General features: G+C 39.3%; 1 protein-coding gene across 9 annotated transcripts in view; it reads right to left on the bottom strand.

The window, feature by feature from the left end:
* SLC25A26 (solute carrier family 25 member 26) overlaps positions 1-23,682 on the bottom strand; it is a 189,934-nt gene that overhangs the window by 120,488 nt on the left and 45,764 nt on the right. For 6 of the 9 annotated variants that reach the window (XR_010155635.1, XR_010155636.1, XM_054680770.1 and 3 more), the window contains 2 exons: positions 23,293-23,449; positions 16,676-16,785 (listed from right to left, as the gene is read on the bottom strand). Coding sequence is in view for 6 of the 9 variants with exons in the window: in XM_054680770.1 (XP_054536745.1) it covers positions 16,676-16,785; positions 23,293-23,449 (267 nt within the window). In the remaining 3 variants the exon portion in view is untranslated. The remainder of the gene's footprint in view (positions 1-16,675; positions 16,786-23,292; positions 23,450-23,682) is intronic. The other 3 variants (XR_010155637.1, XM_016941467.4, XM_063806894.1) reach the window with 1 other exon arrangement.

Genomic DNA, 23,682 nt, shown 5'->3' with positions numbered 1-23,682 from the left:
ATTCCGTATTACCAAAGCAGCAAGTGCAAGGTCAGGAGTAATGACAAGTAAGACTGGACAGACAAGGCCCTGTATACCATGCTAAGGGGCTGAAACTTCATTCCATAGTCAGTGGGAACACTTGAAAAAGCTGAAGCAGAGGAATGACGTGTGCTTAGGGAGATCACTCTGGCTGCAATGCACAGGACAGCTGGAGGGTGGGGAGGAAGGCAAGAAGCAAAGGGGGACCACGAGCCAGAAGGCAGAAGATGGGTTACGAGACTGCTATAGCAGTTCTATAAAAGACATCTGGAAATGAATATGGCTCAGAGAAGGTCAAATCTGAGGAAAAAGGAGTAAAATGCACCGGACCTGGTCACTGACAGGAGGTTAAGGAGTGAAGAAGTAGGGAGACAGTAAGATGCTTCTGTTTCTGGTTTGGATAATAGGCATATGGTGGTCCCAAAACATGAGATTAGCAGTCCAGGGAAGAAGGGAGGTAAGTTCAGACTAGGCAAGGCTGAGTTGAAGTCTGGGGGACAGGTAAGGGGCTATGTCCAGTCAAGAAATGAATATATGGCTATAAAACTAGAAAGTAACTTTTTCTTGGATGCGAATACAGATATGGAAGTCATCAGCATACAGGTGATCGCTAAAACCAGATAGTAACACCCAAAGAGAGAACCAAAAAGGAAGATCAAAGCCAATAATGGAACCCTGGGAACATAAATTTCTAAAGGGCAAGCAACACTGGAAGGGGGTACATAATGTTGCAGGGCACACCTGCCTTCTCTGGCAGCCCAGCTTCCGACTCTCACGTGTGGGGGGCTTCCCAGTTAGGAAAAACAAAGAGAGTCAGTCTCTCCCCTCCTACCCTGGCAGGAGGACCACAATCAGGTGAGTTAGGTCTGGCTAATCAAACACTCCAGTCCAGGGGTCTGATTCTAGAGCTATGCTGGCAAATATGCAGGCCACTAGCCCATGCGGCTATGGAGCACTTGAAAAGTGGCTAGTACAATTGAGATGTTCTGTAAGTGTTAAATGACAGATTTTGAAAACTTGGTATAAAAAATTAATGTAAAATATCCTGTTAATAATTAAAAAAAAAAAAAAAAAGAAAAGGAAAGAAAAGAAAAAAGAGAGATGAGGTCTCACTATGTTGCCCAGGCTGGCCCTGAACTCCTGGGCTCAGGCAATTCTCCCACCTTGGCCTCCTGAGTAGGTGGTGCCACCATGCCCAATTAATAATTATTTTACATTAATTATACAGTGAAATCTAAATACCATGGATGTGTTTGGTTTAATAAAATATGTTATTAAAATTCATCCCAGCAGATGTTTTCACCTTTTTTAATGTGGCTATTAGAAAATATAAAATTTCACCTGCATCTTACATTGTATCTCCATCGAACAGTGCTGTTTGGAGCAAGCGGGAGAGCTGAACATTCATTTACAGAAATAATTGCTTTTTTAGATGCAAGTGCCAGGACCATGACTATAAAATGACATTAAGTCACTTAAGTTATTTGGTGACAGGCAGTTGAAACTTTAGTCCAGAACTTCAAAGTGAACAAGACGCCAGGCTCTTCCTATCCTTCTGCCCAGCCACCCAGCTTCCTGGCTTCTCATCCTGGGCATCCTGACTCTCAAATAAAAGACAGCTCTTACGTCCTCCAGCACCACCCCATCACACAACAGAGTTGAAGGCAAGAAGAACAGGCCTCCTCCCTTTTCTCAGATTTCCCCCGCAGACATCTCCTTGCATGTGTTGGCCAGAGTTGTGTGACATGGCCACCCCTTGTTAGGGAGGTGGAGGATATCTAGATCTAGCAAAGCGTTAGGAACATGAGACACAAACCAAATCAGTATTCTGTGGGCAAAGGAGAAGTGGAAGGCAACAGTGTCTGCCAATCTTCCAAAAAATATTCTTCATTCCATAAGTTAGCCAGGATCAATGTTGATGGCAAGCAACCAAGCACCCTACTTGATGTGCAAGGGGGCCAGAAGCCTCAAATGGAGATTGGCAGAGCAACGCATCAAGAGTCTCGAGCAGTGCACATATGAAGGTTTACAGAGTTCACCGGTATTGCTTCCATAGAGTGGCTGGGGTGGGAGATCCATTACGGTCAATTCATAAGGGATTGAGGGAGATGAGCAAGTGTACACTACCATCGTGTGAAGATGGCTAGGTGTTAGGAGATGGATTCAGAGTTAAGAGGGCCACAGGGTCAAGGAATAGTGTGGTTTTAACACGGTCAATATTTGCACATACGATGGGGGAAAGTGCTATCAGCAAGAGAAAGGCTGATAATCTAGCAAAGAAGTGAAATAATACATGAAGACCCCACAGGAAATGAAAAAAGGTAGAGTCAGAGGCCCGAGCCCATGCCTCTCCGTCTATGACTACCTCCCTTCACCAGGCCCATCCCTCAGCCTCGGGGTCACTCCTGCATCAAACCTGGATCTTTGGTTCAGGGCTCAACTCCAGGGAGGAATGAGCAGTGGTCTGGCTGAGGGTCTGCAGCCCTAGACTGTGGCCCCAGTTCTGCAAGTGAATTCCCAGGTGTTTCCCTGGCCTTCCAGAGTCTTTTCTTTTTTTTTAATTCATTTCAAAATGAAGAAAATTGACAAATAATAATGTATATATTTATACAATTAGATGCATATATGTATAATTTTTCTTACTTGACTTGGACCAGAAATCTTTATGGTATCTTTTTAGGTCCTTATTTCTATAATTCTTAATTTTCCAAAGTTGTACCTTATCTAACCTCAAAAGATTCCCTCCCTCTGTATTCTTAATTCCCAAATAAGCTTTCTTATCTGACGTTGTTTTACTTACTAGCTTACACCATATAGTTTGTGAAATATATTTCCTCTTCTACTAAATTGTAAGCACCCTGACAGCAAGAAGATGGTATGCACCAAACTTACTAATCAGCTGGTGTATTATTTTATGTTGAAAACAAATGAAACTAGCCAGGAGGAAACCAATCAGCAAAAAAAAGTCATCAATTCCACAGAAATGACTTCTCCATACTTTAGAATTTACATATAAATATACATAGAAACAGGGTATCGTTCTGTCACTCAGACTACAGTAAGGTGGCATGGTCAAAGCTCACTGCAGCCTCAGTCCTAGGCCCAAGTGATCCTCCCATCTCAGCCTCTTGTGGAGCTGGGACTACGGGTGTGCCACCACACCCTGCTAATTTTTTCATCTTTTGGTAGAGAAAGGATCTTGCTATGTCGCCCAGGCTGGTCCCAAACTCCTGGCCTCAAGTGATCCACCTGCCTCAACCTCCCAAAGCACTGGAATTACAAGCGAGAGCCACCATGTCCAGCCTAATTTTTTTTGTTTTGCCTCTACATATATTTATTGCCTATACATATACTTATGTAAAGAGTAGGGAAAAAAACAGAGTAGAATTACAGATGTTTCTTTTCTACCTACCTATATTTTCTAAATTCTCTACAATTCACATTTATTATTATTTCACAAGTTTTTAACATAATTTCAAAGGAAAAAAGTATTTATTATGGACCAAAGATTTTAAGTGAGGAAGAAAAATAAAATAAAAGGGCTAATTTAAAATATGCTTTTAGATGGCAACCTATCAGCCTTGATAAAAAGGACATATTATAAATTTAGTAGCAATAAATCCACAAAAACAGATTAAACAGCTTACTAGTAAGGCCTAAAATTGGGTATAAGTCCAATGAAACCTACATGAACCTAACAGGACAGCTCCCAGCATCTAAAACTCATTAAAGAAGTGAAAATAAATAAATAAGAAAAAATAAGAGAAAGAAAAGGGTATAATAACTCCTTGTATTTTTCAATTCAAGAGGTCAAGAGTGAAATCCGACCCCAATATGTGAAGAAAATAGGAATTGTCTACTTCTGTGGTTTGGTATAAATATTTATGGAACTTCATGCTTCATAACCCTCCAAGTTCTTACTATTATGTTTTTAGTTCTTAAAAACACAGATGCAGAAGAAAAACTTTGAAAAGCCTCTCCAATAAAAAATCAATCTAACTAGCTGAGGGGTACAAAGCACCCAGCATGGCTTCCTGACTTCTGCTGGGTGACAACTGTGGCATGAGAGATGCTACAAAGTAATGCTTCTGCTTCCTCCAGTACCTCCGGAGCCTTCCATTTGGTTTTCTATTAACTCTGGTCCTTCTTAGATTTGAATTTGAGCTACAACAGAGTATTTCACTGCACAAGAACAAAAACATGTTACAGTATTATGGTTCTATGAAAGGAAACAGAATGTCATCTGTGGGTCTCTTGGTAAATCCATTCTGTAAAGCATTCTTTCCTTATAAATCTGAGGTTCAGTATGAATCCATGACACAGGAATAGTGGCATTTTCACTAAATCCAAGAATGTTTTAAATGTTAAAGTTCTATTTAAAAACAAGAACTACTAAGGTTTTCCATAAAGGGGAAAAAAAAAAAAACAACATGCTCCCCTTCATACTTTATCAAAATCAAAATGCAATGCTGGCCTCCTTAAATATGCCAAAATATGAAACCTTAGATTAAAATGCTGATTAAATCATGATGCTGCTACCAAGATTTTTCTTCCTTTGGCATAAATAAAATATTTTCTGTTGTTTTTAATTGACTGCTGCAACTAAGGACTGAATGTTTCCTTTTGATATTTATTAAATGAAACACCCAGAACCAGGTGCACATGCATGCTGCCCCTGCTACTCAGGGAGGTGAAGACAGGAGGATAACTTGAGGCGACAAGTTTGGAGCCAGCCTAGGCCACCTATGAGATCCTGTCTCTTTAAACAAAAACAAAAACCCAAGATGCAAGACTACAAATCATAAAACTAAACATTTGAAAGGGAAAAAATTCCAGTGAACTTCGGCCTCACTTTAGGTACTGAGTGGAGGAAAAGAGAGATGGATGCTGCTAAAACCCCTGGTTCTTTCATTGCCACAGCCAAGTTCCCTTCCTTCAACACATCACCACCAGGGTTTTACAATTGCACCTTGTCCTCTAGTCCTGGAAATGCTCTTCAAAGTCCCTAAGTATCCCCAATAATACCTTTTATTAACATTACATCTTCTTCGCAACTATTTCAACATAGTTCACAAAAAAAATTCTGATTTAAGATTTTTCTCCAAGAAACTCCATCAACTACCTGCAAATATTCCTCTGATATTAGAAGCTAATTATGTCAGCATTTTATATATAAATCAATCTGAGATCATAGAAGTTGCTGAAGGTCAGAGAGCTACTTAGCTCAGGAAGCATGGGTGAAACCCAAGTGTTCTGACTATCATCTCCAGAATTATTTTTCAATAAAAATGTCATACTTACACACATCTAATGCACTTAGAGGTTCAAGGTTTAATTTCAGCTAATGCTTCATGTTTCAACAGGCAACTCTATAACCAATTCAGCAGAAATTTAACAATACACTGAACAGAGCCACTCAAAGCTTCATCGTATTCAAAGCAAAAGCTGCTTTGGACTTTCCAGAGCAAACTCAAAGTGGCAAATTAGTAAGACAGGGGGTAAGGGAGAGACCCCTGGAAACTATGAAGATTTTTGAAATGCAAGTTGCTTACTTGTATTTCATTTCCACATTCTCTTTGTAATTCCCAAAATTCTCTTTAGAAAGCAGGTTTCCAATTAAAAATATTTAACATCTCTTTCTATACCATCATTTAAAAAATCAAAAACCTCTACAACAGTTCATTTGTGTGTCAAGTCTGCCATCTTCTGTTGATAAATGGAATTACAGCTGTTGACAAAACCAATTTACAAATCCTAACTTACACTCCTTAGATTTTAATTATTACCTACTTACATTGGGACCTATGTTCACCAAACCTTTCTCCCTTATAGGACTCTTTCCAATCACGCAAATAAGTTCAATCGTTGTAGGTATCAGTCTTCCCTTGCCTGACAAGACTGCTGTCACGGGTAAATACAGACTACACAGGGAAGTCTTCTCAAAGAAAATAACTCTATCAACACTTAGTCCCTGTGTCTACAATTTGTTCACAGAATTTTATACAACCCAAAAGATAAGCCTCAAATGGCTTTTTTGCTTTTGTATTTTTCCATAACAGAAATGAGCCATGATTTCACAGGAGGTGACAAACATCCCATGGATGGATTTATAGATTCCCACCAATACAAAAATCTGAACGTTGAGGAGGTGGCAATGGTGACTGTATTTGCTTCCTACTGCTGCTCTAACAAATCACCACACATTTAGTGGCTTAAAACATAAGCTTATTATCTATAATTCTGAAGGTATGAATTCCAAAATGGGTCTTCCTGAGCTAAGATCGAGAGGTGTCAGTCAGGCAGTATGCCTTCTGCAAGCTGCAAGGGAATGTTGACTTCCTGCTTTCTAGGGCTCCCCTGCACTCCTTGGTTTGTGGCCCCTCGCTCTATCTTTGGACCAGCAGTATACCATCTTCAGCTCTCTGACCCCCGCTCCCCTCTCCTAAGGACCCTACTGATTAGACTGGGCCCACGTGGATAATCCAGAAAACTCTTTCCACCTCAACATTTTTTTTTTTTTTTTTTTGAGATGGAGTCTCACTCTGTCACCCAGGCTGGAGTGCAGTGGCGCGATCTGCAAGCTCCGCCTCCCAAGTTCACCCCATTCTCCTGCCTCAGCCTCCCAAGTAGCTGGGACTACAGGCGTCCACCACCATGCCCAGCTAACTTTTTTTTGCTTTTTTTTTTTTAGAGACAAGCTTTCACCATGTTAGCCAGGACGGTCTTGATCTCCTGATCCGCCCGCCTTAGCCTCCCAAAGTGCTGGGATTACAGGCATGAGCCACTGCGCCCAGCCCCCATCTCAACATTCTTAATATTATCTGCCAAATCTCTTTTCCATGTGAAGAAACACATTCAGAGATTTGGGGACTAGGACATATTTATGGGGGGGGGGGGCATTATTTTGCCTATCACAGTAACCAATGGCAAATTTTGGAACCTCACCTTTTAAGAAACCAGTGATGTGAATCCTTACTGCACAAGTAGTATACTTACCACTACTTCTGCCATTTTTTAAATACTACATGAAAAAGAAAACAGAGGTGCTCCTGGAAGTATACAGAGAAATATTTATCTAATTACTTATTCTGCAGTGGCGTTTTATTATTAGCTGGGAATAATAATAGCTGGGAAACTTGGAGCACATCACTAAACTTCTTTGAATTTCAATTTTTTCACCTTCTGAATAGATACCTTTCCCAAAACTAGGAAATTCTAAAAACGTGCCGCATTCAGCAACTTGCGTGAAATGGGGCTAGACCCAATGTTTATTCAATATTTTGTGTGTCAGATGCTAGGCTGGACACTTTGTTAAGTGCTGTATAATTTCATCCTTGTGAGAACTGTGACTGGGATGGCATTAATCCTATTTTTTCAAGATGAGGAAAACAGCATTTCAGTGAAGGAAAGTAAATGGCCTACAGACAAATAAGTGGACAAGTCACAAATCTGACCCCGATCTGTGTAACTTGACAGCCCATGGTCCATACCATGCTACCTCCCTACAGACATCCTCAAATACTCCCTAGTTATTTAACAGATGGATCCAACTTACTTATATGCTCCTCAAAAACGGGGATCAAATTTCTTATTCGGTGTCTCTTAGCACCTATTAATAGTATTAGCTATACAACTCAAATATTGAAAAGCACACAATCACAAACCAAAGCAAATAAGTGACAGTTGCATTTAATTCAAGAACCCTAATCTTAACAAGGCAATATTTTAGGAAATAAGGATTTGTCACTGACAGAGTTCAGGCTCGCTTGGAAGTGGCCAATCCTAACCTCCTTTGGTATTTTGGTCCTTTGAGAGTAGTATTCAGTCTTTCCATTTACAATGCAGTGGCAATAACTGACCAAGTTACACTCCTGTGGCTCAGAATCGTTTCTTCAACTTCATCAACCTATATGAAAATCATATTGTGCCTATAAAGCTCAACTTAATTGTGTTCTATAAACTCATGCAGCTCTTAAATAAAAAGTTAACAGAGCTTCCCTTCCTTTTTGTCCACTAACTAAATAAAAAAATCAATGAAATACACTCTCCCAGGTCATGAATCAATACCATCTGAACTAACACTGCATACTATATTAGAAAAAGAAAATCCATACAACAGAAAACAATCTGAAATATGTTAGACAAGGAACTCATCGAGAAACTGGGGGCGGGGACGCAGATGGGGTACAATTTCCTTTCTACAGGCCTCCCTGATAAATCTCTTCAGCACATTCATGCCTGTACTATAGATGAATAACTACAAGCAAGGTCATAACCACACACAGATAATGCCAAGCCAGGGGAAGCCCTGACCCTCCCGTCCTGACCCTCTCTCTCTTTCGTCTTCTTTCCCTCTCTTCATGTTAGCTCAGACTCAGATGGCTGGGCCCACTGGCAAGATGGGGCATGCTTATTCAACTTAGCTCGGTAGACTCCATTGGAGAATTCAAGCAGGTGCACAACACACATAGACACAACAAACTAAAAGGCATCCATGATGAAAAACGCACTGAAGGATGTCGCTGGAAGGGCTCCTGAAAGAATGATCATCTTTCCACCAGCTCTACCTCTTTAACGTCTCTTGAACTCACTCTCTCCCTCTGCATCCCTCTGCCCCAGCTGTGGTTCTCTCCTGGGGATTCCTTTAATAGTCTCCTTATCTCCACACAGCTGCCAGGTGACTCTTTTAAAATTACAAGTCTGATCAAAAGTTAAAAGTCCCAACTCCTTAGTATAGCAGGCAAGGCCCTATAGCTCTCAGCCCCTGCTTCGCCTCAGGGTGACCCTATCATACTGTGCTCCAAACATATGGAACTTAAAACTACCTAACAAGGGCTTTTCAGAACTCCAACACCCCTCCTTGCACCCACCCACCTAACAAACCATCCTATTCTAAATGCAAGATAATAAAATTGTACTATAACTGAGACTCCTGCTAAATCAGATTTTAGCTGCCCTGCCACAGACACAAAACAAAAAGAGTAATTATGTTAAATGATGGATATGTTGACTTACTTCACTGTGGCAACCATTTTACTATCTATATGTATCCCACATCGTGTTGTATACCTTAAATAGATGCACAATTTTTTTAATGAATTAAATTAAATGCAGCTTAAAGCCTGGCTATTCTGTGAGGCTTTTTCTGAATTAACACCCATCCATCTACCCCAGTCCGGAGAAAACCAACCACTCCTTCCCTTCAGTCTCTCACTCTACCTTGTACAGATGACCCTCAATTTATGACAGGGTTATGTCCCAATAAACCCATCATAAGTTGAAAACGTTTCAAGTTGAAAATGCATGTGACACCCCCAACCTACGGAACATCATTGCTTTAACCTTGCCTCCCTAAAACTTGCTCAGAATACTTACACCAGCACAGCTGACTGGGACATGCACTGCCCAGCATTGCCAGAGAGCATCTTATCACCTATCACTAGCCCGGGAAAAGATCAAAATGCAAAATCTGAAATACAGTTTCTATTGAATGCATCTCACTCTTGCACCATTGTAAAGTCATTTAAGTAGAACCATCGTAAGTCACAGACCGTCTATAGTTCCTTTTCTTAAAAATGCCTGTAACACTTTAGTGCACTTACAGCAAGCCTCTAAAAGGCAGTATCTTATCCTGTCATTTCATCCTCAATGCCTGGAACGTATTAGGAACTTCAGATCTAAATCCACAGCACTAGGTAAGGACAATAGAAGTGGTGAAGGAATCTAAGATGAGCTGAACAAAAGCAACCTATTACAAAAAAGAATCAAAGACGCACAAGTGAGGAAATAATACAAAATAAAAGGAGTCTGGAAAACAAATTGCTTTTTATATTGTTGAGATAATTTTTTGTGTAATTCTTATGGTTTAGGGTTGCTAAGAAGGAATTTAAAAGTCTGCCTGCCTTATGTATTTAATGCCCTGAAGGAAGACTCCCAGACACACTGAAAAAGTCAACAGACAGGAAAACAGGGTGAAAGGTCCCATAATACATGGATGTGCTTAGACACCTCAAACAAAAAAAGTGTTTGTTTGAGTGCACTCAGGTATCTGACAGTTCTGTTTCAGCTTCTGTGTTTCCTGGTAATAGTCATACACTATTGATGAACCTTCCTTCATCTTTATATACAAGCAATTACCATCATCAGCTACACTTCACTGTGGCTCAGGGCAGCCATGTTATCTTCTACTTCACCTATCCCCCACGACTCAATTATACAACTGTGCAGAGATGTGGCAAAATATTCCAACTGCAAGTGAGAGATAATCTGTATTGATCGATGAATATTTCAAAAGCATGATTAATTCAAAAGATAAAATACATTTCAAAAGTTGTCAACCTTTCTTCTATTATCTTGCTCAGTGGTTCTTCTTAGAAAAGGCCAGTGAAGATCATGAAGAATACTACGTACTCATTTTTAAAACATGATATTAAGTAGATAAACAAAACAGCTTAAGCCACAACTAGGGAAAAACTCAGTAACATGTGCACCATGCTCTGGAGCTGAAAAACACCACACAGCATCTATGCGTCCAATCCTTTAACCAGTGGGAAAGCTGAATAAGAACATGTTTGCCCCATATGCTGATACCAAACGAGACCCTGGAATGGACTGTGGTACAAAGTGGGTCCAACAGCCTTGTCAGTTACTAAAGGAGCTAAACCATAAAACAAGCTGCCTTCGCCTACGAGGCTCTATGACAGCATGGGCCTTGGAGAAAACCTCACTGAGGTTCCAACTCATTCTAACTCCAGTTAAATCCAAATCTACATGTCTGAGTTCATTGTCACACTCAAAAATAACCAGTTTATTAAACTAGCCTTTTTAGGTCTAAAATATGTCATTTTGAGGAGAACAGAAAGAACAACACATTTGATCTACAAGTGGTACACCACACCCAGTGTTGTGCACCTACTAAAATATTATGTAGGGAATTACTGAGCCAATTCAGTAAAAATATTTACTACTGGGGTGTAAGTTCAGATGTTTTATGTGCCTAGATCAGTGGCATTAAATATTGGTGAGTTGCACAATCATCTAGAAATTGTGTTTAAAATACAGGAACCCTAGTGTCATCTCCAAAAATCCCCATTTGTAACTAGCTACCTACGCAATTGATGGTGAAGTATGGGCAGGTGCTCGTCGGGCCTTCTTGGGGAAGTACTGTTAGAGGCTGTCAGAAAAACATTTACAAAACATGATATCATTTATTTCCTAGCTTTTTCAATCCCAAGTGAGAACAGGACCATAAAGGACACTTGAAAAGGACACTCTACCGGCATCTAAGTGTATGAGGACATGTACATGTCACCTATGAACATACATTACATTCACAGTGTTGCTGCTTTCAAGGGTGAAGAAATTTCAATGTTTTTTTCATTTCTGACAATATGAATAAAGACAAAAGTAGGATAAGATACAACACGTCAAATCTTAAAACCTTTTAAGAAAAGAAAATCACTACCATTAGAATGTTATAGCATATGTACCGTTAAAGTAAACCTGCCCCAACCTTTGATCTAATTACAGATTCTACTTCCCAAAGGGCTTTTTCTGTGTGTGATGAAAACTGAGCTGGAAAATTATTGAGGTAGGGATTTAGAGATTTGGCACAGCAATCTTCCTAATAAAAATGGCACAAGCAGGACCCCTCTTGCTATTGTTACATGTTAAATCTTATTTGACTGATTTTACTGTACTCTAAATTGCAAACATAAGGTAGAAGGTTGTAATTATAGTTTCATTGATTCATCATTAAGTTTTAATCAAGCTGTTGCTACAGGGAATGGTTATTATTTTGGCACTGTTCTTTTGTTTCTAAGTTTCTTTAATAGTTGCTACAAGAAAGTAACTGTGGCTATATTCAACACAAACAAAATATGTTATTGTCTCTAAGGAATCTGTCTAACATAATAATCTATCAAAGCAAATGTGTTACAGAATAATGATTGCACTAAAGTATTTCTTATAATCTCTAGGTTACTATACCTTTCTGACCATTGACAGCTATAAATGTTTTCTATTCCTATTTCTTTTTATTTTACAAATGAAAACTTATGTCCTCTAAATTCACCTGTTGGTTTCTCTTAATCTTAGCAACCACACTTCCATGAATCTGAAATCAAAAGTTTATCTTCTATGAGACTAAAACAGGTTACTAAAAAAAGAAAGGCGTAATATGTATATAAGCATTTATTGAGAAAATTCATACTGAATGGCTTCAGGAAGTTTAAGATCAAAGATTATTAGAGCATCAGAACCAATATTTCCACAAACTTCATAAATTTGGCAAACTTCTCAGCATACTAAACCATAACTGAATTTAAAGTCCATTTAAGGTCAATATTGGCAGGGTGCAGTGTCTCATGTCTGGATTACAGCACTTTGGAAGGCCACAGTGGAAGAATTGCTTGAAGCCAGGAGTTCAAGACTAGCCTGGGAAACATAGTAAGACCCCATCTTTACAAAATTGTTTTAAAAAATTAGCCAGGCATAGTGGCACCTGCCTACAGTCCCAGCTAGTCAGGAGGCTAAAGTGAGAGGATCACGTGAGCCCAGAAGTTACAGGCTACAGCAGCTATGACCACATCACTGCTCTTCAGCCTGGGTGACAGAGTGAGACCCCATCATTCATTCATTTGTAAATATGTGTGTGTGCATTTGTGTGTGTGTGCATATATATATATATATTTAAATAGTCAACATCAAGAAGTATTTCATGTGTAAAGTCCTAAATCTATGTACCCACTGCTGACCAATTGTCCTCTTAAGATTCTCTAGGGGCCCGGCACGGTGGCTGACACCTGTAATCCCAGCACTTTGGGAGGCTGAGGTGGGCGGATCACGAAGTCAGGAGATCGAGACCATCCTGGCTAACACGGTGAAACCCTGTCTCTACTAAAAATACAAAAAAAAATTAGCCGGGTGTGGTGGCGGGTGCCTGTAGTCCCAGTAACTCGGGAGGCTGAGGCAGGAGAATGGCGTGAACCCGGCAGGCGGAGGTTGCAGTGAGCCGAGATCGCGTCATTGCACTCCAGCATGGGCGAAAGAGCAAGACTCCGTCTTAAACAAAACAAAAACAAAGATTCTCTAGGAATTGCCAGGCCTGGTGGCGCACACCAGTAGTCTCAGCTACTGAGGATCCCTTGAGGCCAAGAGTCTGAAGCCAACATGGGCAAATTACCAAGAGCCCAGCTCCATAGCAACTATAAACAGGTGTTTGATAATTGGCCTTACCAGCTCAGGGACCACAGAACACCCAAGAGACACAATGTAGGTAAGAATGTCCTTATCTGTTGTATCTCCAGTCTCATGGATACTTGTTTCCTAATTCTAAAATCTACCTACCCCACCTCCCATGCCTAACAGTCCACATATCAAATGTTATGACATAATATTTGGAAATCTTAGAAACTTAGAGCGTTTTCCAAGGCTCCAATTTTTTAAAATATTAGTTACAGATACTAGGAGCATCAGAATATAAATGACTTTCTACAAATAAAAAGATGTATGATTAACATGAGAAATCTAATAGCTACTATTTGCCCTACCTATTATATCACTTCCTATTTTTTTGGACAGAAAGTTTATAAACTGAAGAAAGCCTGCCCTTCAACATGGCAAAATAGCTTTCAGGCAAGATGGCCCCAGGTGAAATGAAGTGGCCAGGTTCTTTTTTTGTTGCTTGCTCTCAACAATGTATCAACAAATGTAAGTATACATACTCCAGACTAACTGCATATAACGAGACTGTGTGTCAGGACATAATCACCTAAATTAATTTTAAAAAGAAACGAAGTACTAACAGATGCTACAACACGGATGAACTTGGAAAACACTACACTAGCTGAAAAAAGTCAGTAACAAAAGACCACATATTGTAGGATTCCATTTATATCAAATGTCCAAAATAGGCAAATTCATAGAGATAGAAAGTAGACCAGTGGTTGCCTAGGAGTGGGGAGGGTTGAGGTGAAATGGGGATTGTGACTGCAATGGGTAAGAGCTTCCTTTGGGGAGAGATGTTTTAAAATGGACGCTGGCAATGGTTGTACAACTCTGTGAATACGGTGTAAACCACTGAATTGTACACTTTAAAGGGGTGAACTGTATGGTATGTGAACTGTATCTCAATAAAGCTGGTTTCTTTAAAAAAAAATCTTCTTCATGTTAATTTTTACTTTTGTGTTACCTCTCTTTCCATATCCCCAGTTCACTATATTCTTAAACAAGGAATATTAGGTTACTAAACAGTTTGTAGATTCTTGTTCAAACTTCCTAAAGAAAAAAAGTGCATCAAAAACAAATTCACAATATAACACAATTTTTAATGTAAATGTTATAAAGGTTAATTCATTTCCCAAGTTTCCTATGTAAACATATGCCATTACTTTTCTAATTACAAAGAAAAGGGTGATTTGATAAAAGGCTTACAAACTTAAGACCTTTATCTTCACTGTGTTGTCCATTTCTACTATGCCCATCACAAGGATGGGGGTTTAATAAGACTGCATGAATACCAGGCTGTGTGATTTGAAAATAACACTAATAAGCAACATAAAAGGCTGTCCCTCAGTATTGTGCAGAAGGGGTAGGGAGAAAGATAAGTTAATGAGGGGAATGAAGAAACTTTTATTTGTATTATACATTTCTCCTCTGCATTAGTTTTGAGGTTTTGTTTTTTTTTTTTTTTTAATCATAACTGTGTTTATGATTTCGGTTTAAAATATCACTTTTGGCCAGGCACAGTGGGTCATGCCTATGATCCCAGTACTTTGGGAGGCTGAGTCAGGAGGACTACATGACACCAGGAGTTCGAGACCAGTCTGGAAAACATAAAGAGACCCCCATCTCTTCAAAAATAAAAACAAAAAATAAATATCACTTCCACTTACCACTTACAGTACTGTGTTCTACTTTGACTGAAATTATTTACAAAAGAGTTTTTTGTTTGTTTTTTGTTTTTTTGAGACAGAGTCTCGCTCTGTCGCCTAGGCTGGAGTGCAGTGGCTTGATCTCGGCTCACTGCAAGCTCTGCCTCCCGGGTTCATGCCATTCTCCTGCCTCAGCCTCCCAAGTAGCTGGGACTACAGGCACCCACCACCACACCCGGCTAATTTTTTTTTTGTATTTTCAGTAGAGACGGGGTTTCACCATGTTAGCCAGGATGGTCTCGATCTCCTGACCTCATGATCCACCCACCTTGGCCTCCCAAAGTGCTGGGATTACAGGCGTGAGCCACCGTGCCTGGCCACGAGTTTGGTTTTTAAACACATGGTAGGAACAGACTGCCTATTTTTTGTCACTGTTTCCAATTTTACTTCATTATAATGACACAACTAATGATCTGTAATGACACTGTCTCTGCAGTATTCACTAAAACTGGCCCTGTGGGCTACTGTTATTTTTATTAAGTTCCAATTATGCTTGAAAAAGTCTATCTTCTTCACTTGTTGGGTGCAAAGTTTTACATGTATCAACAGACCAATCTTGTCATTGTGTTGTTCAAATCTTCTATGGCCTTAGTAAGTTTATGCCTACTTCGAGAGAGAGATGTGACTATCTCCAACTAAGACTATAGTTTTCTTCATTTCTCCATAAAATTCTGTCAGTTTTTGCTTTATATGTTTTGAGACTATGTTATTCAGTGCAGGTTCGGGCTTGTTATACCTCCTGAAAGAACTGTTCCAGTATCATTGTGCACTGGTCTCTTGGTTTTTTGCCTTACGTATTTTTCCCTAATATTAATATTATTCCACAAACTATTTTTCAATTAGTATTTCTCTATCAGTTAAGGTTTCATCACAGAAGCAAAACCACTATGAGTGATAAGGATAAGGATTATAGAGATTTGACCAGCAATTATGGGAGCTAATTAAGCAGTTTGTATAGGGCTGTTGCTTCTGCATCTAGTGTTGGGATAGAAATCAAAGGGCAGGCAACAGGGAAGGAAAGATGGATGTGAAGTTGGGGAAGAACAAGGACAGACTGGAAGTCACATTTATTTCTCACCAACCTGTGACAGAGAACTTGCAGTATAAGCTGGCACCCTTCATGACAGAGCCCACAAATCTGACCTAGAATTTGGAGAAGCTGATGGAGAAGAACCACTGGGAGCTGGAGGAGCTGGAAGCCAAACGCCAACATGGTGATACAGCCAAGTCAGTGACAGGGTGTGTGAGCTGCAACAGTGCCTGACCATATACCAACCTTCTGAGCAGAAATACAGCTCTTCACTTCTACCTTACAAAGAACATGCAAATTTCTCTTGTGGCTGACCCAAACTGAAATTATTTTGGAAAGGAAATTCTTGGAAAAGTAGTTCCAGCTCAGTTGTGCTGACACAATACAAAGCTGTCACAATTCGAATGAATATTTTCTTCCACTCTTTGTCTTTTTTCCATATAATTATGTTTTAGATCTGTCTCTTGTAAATTACACATAGCTAGAATTCTTCTTCTGTCCTATATAAGGCTCTATCTTTTAGTTGTCAGGCTCTATCTTCGAACTGTCATATTTAATCCATTTACATTTATTGCCATTTATGACTTTCATAATTTAAAAATAATTTTTAAAAAATGAAATAAATATGTACTGAAAATATACGCATGATGTGCATTTCTGAGGTATTTTATACACAAAACTTGTTACTTACCACTTCTCCAGCAGAGGCAGCCAACATATGTTTCATAGGTGTCAAATATGAAGATGAATCAGCATGCAAAAACCACTTCACATATTCATAGGTGATAAAAAATGCAGCAGCTGAAATTTAAAACAAGCCAGTCTTTCACAAAGTTTAAACATATATTCACACTGTTAAGAAACATGTTTCTCAAAACGTATGACAATAATTATTAAATTATGAGATAATAGAAAAGGTGATAAGCACATATCTTTTCTTCCTACCCTCACTCTTTCAGAATTTACTGAGGCCATGTTATATGCCTGATCTTAGACTTACAAAAATGCAGAAAATATAACACCTACCCTGAGGGAGCATAAGTGCTAATCTAGCACTTACCGTGTTGTACTGACAAATTACTTATACATTTTTAAAGTCAACTTTAGAAAAGGATATGAATTTCTGTGATCCAAAATATCATTATGGATGGCCATAAAACAATCAACTACATTGATGAATAAACAGGTTAAAATTGCAAACATACTTTAAAGAAAATGTCTATTCTATAATGTTTTATTACTGGTTACTCAAAATAATCATGGCTATTTTTTACTGCATGAATTCACTTTTACATCAAGAAAACAATCAGCCATTTAATTAAAATCTCTAAAAATCTCTAAAAAGTTACCCCTATCACAATGAACTAATCAGAGCTGCATATGAGGGCTTTAAAACTTTCTATGTACTGTTAACCAAAAAATGTTTATCAGTTGGACAAAAGATAAGGCACAAGAGATAAAGGAATGACAAATTCATCTTCTGAAGGGCATCTGAACATGTCACAAACTCTGAAACACTAAGGAAAACAGCTTGATGGTGAAAATCCGTTCTCCAAAGTCAACAAAAGCTTGTAAAGGATCTTCACGTGCTAACAAATATACACTAGGCTAAATGAAGAGGCACTCTGTCCATGAATGAATAATGACCAGTTCAGGTAGTTTTACCTGGTTAACACAAGTCTATTCCCATTTGTGTTTCTTCATGTGATTTTTCCCACTTCAGCCCACTTAATAAATGTGCAGCTATAATATCTCTAATTGCATTCAGCTGTTAAGTTCTGCCACTCTACATCCTACCCTCCTAACCCCCAAGAAAAGGGAGAGAGACAGTGGTAAAACTTCCTCCATTTCACGGTTAACCACCTCAACTTCATCTGACTTTATGACTTCTTTTGTAACATGAAAGGTTCTTTAAGAATATAAGTTCCAAACCTCCCTCCACCCTCCAGGTGGCATCCAAGAAGACCTCTACTAACTGCAAATGTCAGTACAGTCAGGTTCCAAGTTGGGGGCTGAACAAGTTAAAGCAAAGAATAGGGGCTGGGGTATCTGATGCCTATAGTTCCTTCTGGCTCTTTAAAAAAAAAAAAAGCTATGCTTTCTCTACATTCCCTTCAAAATAGGGAGTAAGGCTCCTAAACATGGTCTTCTCTTCACCTCTTTCCATCTTTGGTTCCCTCTAGCCCCACCCCAACCCCTCACTCCTGCAGCACAGGTTTACAAAAACATCCACATCCACTGATGATCAACTACAGTGAAGTTCTGTACTTAGATTAAAACCGTAACCAATAGCAAAAGAAAAAAGACACCACACACAAAAGTCCAATTCTTACAAACTTGGCAGTAAAACAAGGCTATTTTTGAACCCCGGTACTCTGACTTTTCCCTAGCATCTCCCATTCACTGAAGTTTCATGGATGGCAAAAATAATACTAATAATAATTCAAAACCACATTATATATGTAAACTCCTGAGGGAAGAATGTAAAACCTGTGATCTTAATGACATCACTATGTAACCTATGCAGTACAGCTAATTGTACATCTCCCCAAAATAATCTTTCTATGCAATATGTAAGAGAAAAAGATCTTTAGAAGAATGAGTGTAGAGACACCATAAGAAATGGTGACCAAAAGATAGGGACTTTGTGACATGTTTCTTTGCAATTCCCTAGTTTAGAGGTTCTCAAACTTGTCTGAATTTAAGAATCATCCTGGGATTTTTTTTATAACATCCAATGCCCAAGCCACACCTCAGACCAATTAAGTCACAATGTGTAGGGTTGGGTGACAAGCAGCAGTACAGGTGATCCTTGAACACGGGTTTAAATGCACAGGTCCACTTACACATGGCTTTTTTTCAATAAATATACTGGAAAAATTTTTGGAGATTCGTGATGATTTGAACAAACTTATAGATGAACCACATAGCCTAGAAATACCAAAAAATTAAGAAAAGGTGGCCAGGTGCAGTGGCTCATGCCTGTAGTCCCAGCACTTTGGGAGGACGAGGCAGGTGGATCACGAGGTCAGGAGATCGAGACCATCCTTGGCTAACACGGTGAAACCCCGTCTCTACTAAAAATACAAAAAAATTAGCCGGGTGTGGTGGCGGGTGCCTGTAGTCCCAGCTACTCAGGAGGCTGAGGCAGGAGAATGGGGTGAACCCAGGAGGCGGAGCTTGCAGTGAGCCGAGATCGCACCACTGCACTCCAGCCTGTGTGAAAGAGCGAAACTCTGCCTCAAAAAAAAAAAAAAGAAAGAAAAGGCTAGCCTTGTCATGAATACATAAAATATATTTAGATACTAGCCTATTTTATCATTTACAAACATAAAATATAAAAAGTTAAAATTCATGAAAACTTACAAACACAAACCATATAGCACATCATTCATAGTTAAGAGAAATGTAAACAAATGTAAAGATGGGCCAGGCACAGTGGCCCACATCAGTAATCCCAGCACTTTGGGAGGCTGAGGCTTAAGCTCAGGAGTTCAAGACCAGACTGGACAACATGGAGAAAGTCCATCTCTACAAAAAAATAAATAATTAGCCAGGTGTGGTTGCCCACATCTGTAATCCCAGCTACTTGGGAGACTGAGGTGGGAGGATCACCTGAGCCTGGGAGGTTGAGGTTGCAGTGGGCCAACGTCATGCCACTGCACTCCAGTCTGGGCAATGGAGTAAGACCTGGTCTTAGGGGGAAAAAAATGTATAGTGTTAAATCATAACTGCACAAAATTAACTGTAGCACATACTATACTACTGTAGTAACCTCTTTGCCACCTCCTCTTGCTATTATAGTGAGTTCAGGTGTTGCGGAGTATCCACCTAAAATGCCACGAGACACTAATTATCTCCACAGGAGCAGTTCATCACCCCAATAAATTGCCTATCACAAAACAAAAGGATCTCTCCCAGTTCTTATGTATTTTTTGTTGTGATTAGTGCCATACCACAAACTTTGAATAACACCATAGGACCCAGATGAAGTGCCAATAGTGATGCTGGAAGTGATGACATTACAAGAAAGCTCCTAAGAAGCAGAAAGGAGTCATGACATTACAAGAAAAAGTCAAATTGCTTGTTAGGTACCACAGACTGAAACCTGAAGCTGTGGCTGCCAGCCATTTCAAGATGAATGAATCCAGCTTAATCCACTGTTAAAAAAAATAATAAAAAAATAAAAAAAAAAAGAAACGAAACTCATTAACCCATCGCTGCAGCTATGCCAGCAGGCATGAAAACTTCGCACTTCCTGCAAAGTACCTTTTTTCTTGTTTTGAAAATGCAGCTTTCATGTGGGTAAAGGATTGCTATAATAAAGGCATACTTATTATCTCTAAAATGATTTGAGAAACAGCAAAGTCATTTCATGACAAGATCAAACAAAAGGAAGGTGAAAGATCTAAAGCTGAAGAAGTTAATGCCAGCCAAGGATGGTTTGATAATTTTAGAAAAAGATTTGGCTTTAAAATGTCAAGATAACAGGAGAAGCAGCTTCTGCCATCCATGAGTCAGTAAACAAGTTCCCAGCTGCCATTAAGTAAATTATTGAGGAGAAAGAACATCTGCCTGAATAGATTTCTAATGTAGATGAAAGTGCCCTGTTCTGGGAAAAAGAAAAATGTCACCAAGGACATTTATTAGTAAGAAGAGAAGTAGGCAAATCCTTCACAGTATTCATGACAGAGCCAATCAAGAAAATCATAAAAGAGATTGTGGATGTGGCAAAAAAAAAAAAGGTTGGAGGTGAAGGGTTTCAAAATATAGATCTTAAATTCAAGAGCTAACAGACACCACACCAGAGGAATTAACAGAAGACAACTTGGTGGAGATGAGTGCTTCCAAACCAGTGTCAAATGACGAGGGAGAAGATGTAGAAGAAGGAATGCCAGAAAAGAAAATGACATCAGACAATCTAGCAGAAAGGTTCTGATTATTAAAGACTGCTTCTGACTTCTTTTATGACAAGGACCCTTCTATACAATATGGGCACTGAAACTAAAGCAAATGGTGAAAGGATTGGTACCATATAGAATCATTTTTAGAGAAATGGAAGAGCAAAAAGGTGAGACAGAAACTATGATAAATTTCCATAAAGTTACACTATGTGAGCCTGCTTCTCTTGCCTCCCCTTCCACCTCCTCTACTTCTTCTGCCTCTGCCACCCGAGACACCAAAACCAAGTCCTCTTTTTCCTCCTCCTCCTCGGCCTACTCAACATGAAGACCTTATGATGATCCACTTCCACTTACTGAATATACGTTTTCTCTTCCTTATGATTTTCTTAGTATTTTTTCTCTGGCTTACCTGATAGTAAGAATACAGTATATAAAACATTTGCCAGGTGCAGTGGCTCACACCTGTAAGCCCAGCACTTTGAGAGGCCAAGGCAGGCGGATCACGTGATGTTGGGATAACCTGGTGAAACCCCGTCTCTACTAAAAATAAAAAAAAATTAGCCAGGTGTGGTGGCATGTGCCTGTAATCCCAGCTACTCAGGAGGCTGAAGCAGGAGAATTGCTTGAACCCAGGAGGTGGAGGCTGCAGTGACCAGAGATGGCGCCACTGCACTCCAGCCTGGGGGGTGACACAGCAAGACTCCATTTCAAAAAATAATAATAATAAAACACATAAACATGTGTTAATACATATCTTAACACACAAAGTATGTGTTAATCAACTGTTTATGCTATCATTAAGACAGCAGCAGGCTATCAGTAGTTAAGTTTTGGGGGAGTCAAAAGTTATATTCTGATTTTTGACTGCACAGGGGATCGACACCCCTAACTGCCAAATTGTTCAAGGGTCAATTGTATTTGTTTAAGCTCTTCAGTAATCAGGTGATTCCAAAGTGGACAAATTGGGGAACCCATGCCCCTCTCACGTACTTAAAACTATGGTTGGCATGGAGTGGATGCTCACTTAACAACTTGTTACAATTACTCAGAGTATTAACATACACAAAAATCGAAGGATGACCAAAACAGTTTGCCATTCTAATGATGGCTGGGGGATGGGGAAGGGCAGGAGAAAAAAAGAAACAGAAATACTATTTTTCTCTTTGCACTACAAATCTTTATATGAATGCTATGCTCACAGAATGAACATTTAAATGTCAGGTTAACATAAGAGAAAAAAATTCTCATGAATCATCCTGCGAAAAACAAAAGCAATCCCCAGAATTTAAGAATCTTCTAGAGCTGTGGTTTTGTGGGTGTGTCTTATATATGGTGATTTTTTGTTTTGTTGCTTTAGTTAACTTTCAAATGCCACTAGAGGCATCCAACAGTAAACAATTAAAATAAGTATCTGCAAACAGTATACCAAGAAGCAGATTAAACAAAACAGATTACACTGACTAAAGAGTAAGAGCATCATAAGTCACATAACATGACTTCAGAACCAAAACAAAAGACATTGGAAGGAGAGTATCCAGGAGAACATTAGTGAGAAACACTTGCACCGTGTAAGAGCAATTTAATTAGGATAGAAATGTTTAATGCCTCTTAGGTTCACCTGGTCTCTAAGATGCTCCAAAGCAGCTATTATCAAACTTGGCTTCACAGCGGAGTCACCTTGGAAGTTATTAAAACTCCTAATACCCAGGCGAAGCCTAGACCAATTAAACTTCTAGGATGACACAGGACATCAGTATTTTTTAAGGCTTCCCAGTAGATTCTAATGTGCAGGCAAAGTTGAGAATGATTGTTCTGAAGAATCACAGCATTAAAATAACACTTTAAGGATTCTAGCTGGAAATTTTAACAACAGAAACAATTTTTAAAAGATTGCTTTTTTTTCCCTACTACAAATATATTGAAATGGAATCTATAACACTATCTGATTCAAAAATAATGGGTTAGGCCCAGCACAGTGGCTCATGCCTACTATAATCCCAGCACTCTGGGGAGCCCAAGATGGGCAGATTGCTTGAGCCTAGGAGTTCAAGACCAGCCTAGACAACATGGCAAAATCCATTATCTACAAAAAATACAAAAATTAGCTGGGCGTGGTGGTGCACGCCTGTAGTCCCAGCTACTTAGGGGGCTGAGGCAAGAGGATTGCTTGAGCCCAGGAGGCCAAGGTTGCAGTGAGCTATCATCTCACCACTGCACTCCCACCTGGGCGACAAAGTGAGACCCTAACTAAAATAAATAAAAAATAATAATGACACCAGGTTAAAGAAGGAAATTCAGAAGATAAGCTTCAACACACAAGGAATTCTAAGGGGGTAAGACCATACACCATTCTGAAAATCCCATCTTATCGTGGCTTTACAGAAGTGAGAATATAATTTTTTACCATTAGGAAAGGATCCAACAGCAGCCGAAGGAACGCCAGCATATATTCCATGAAAACCACCAGCCTTATTAAATCCTTGGGGACTCTGCAGCCTGGTTTTAATGGTATCCAGAGGAAATAATATCAAGTCAACAGAAACACCTGCTACCCCACCAGCCTTTGAAAAAAAAAGAGGGAAGAAAAAGAAAAAAAAAAGGTTACAACAAAATAAGCTCTCGGCCACTTGGGGGCAAAGATAGGAAGACAGTCTTTAAAGCACATTTCTCATTCCTTTCAGTCCACAACTTCTGCGGCACAAAGGACCGTCAGCCTAAATCTAGAAGTTTTCCTGGGAAAATAGCCATTATTGTGCTATATTTTTAAGTTGTAAATTTTATATTTTCTTTTTAA

Source organism: Pan troglodytes, chromosome 2 (genome assembly GCF_028858775.2).
Source record: "Pan troglodytes isolate AG18354 chromosome 2, NHGRI_mPanTro3-v2.0_pri, whole genome shotgun sequence".
NCBI lineage: Eukaryota > Metazoa > Chordata > Mammalia > Primates > Hominidae > Pan > Pan troglodytes.
Note: the sequence above shows the minus strand (reverse complement) of the source record. Positions and strands in the feature narration are given on the sequence as shown.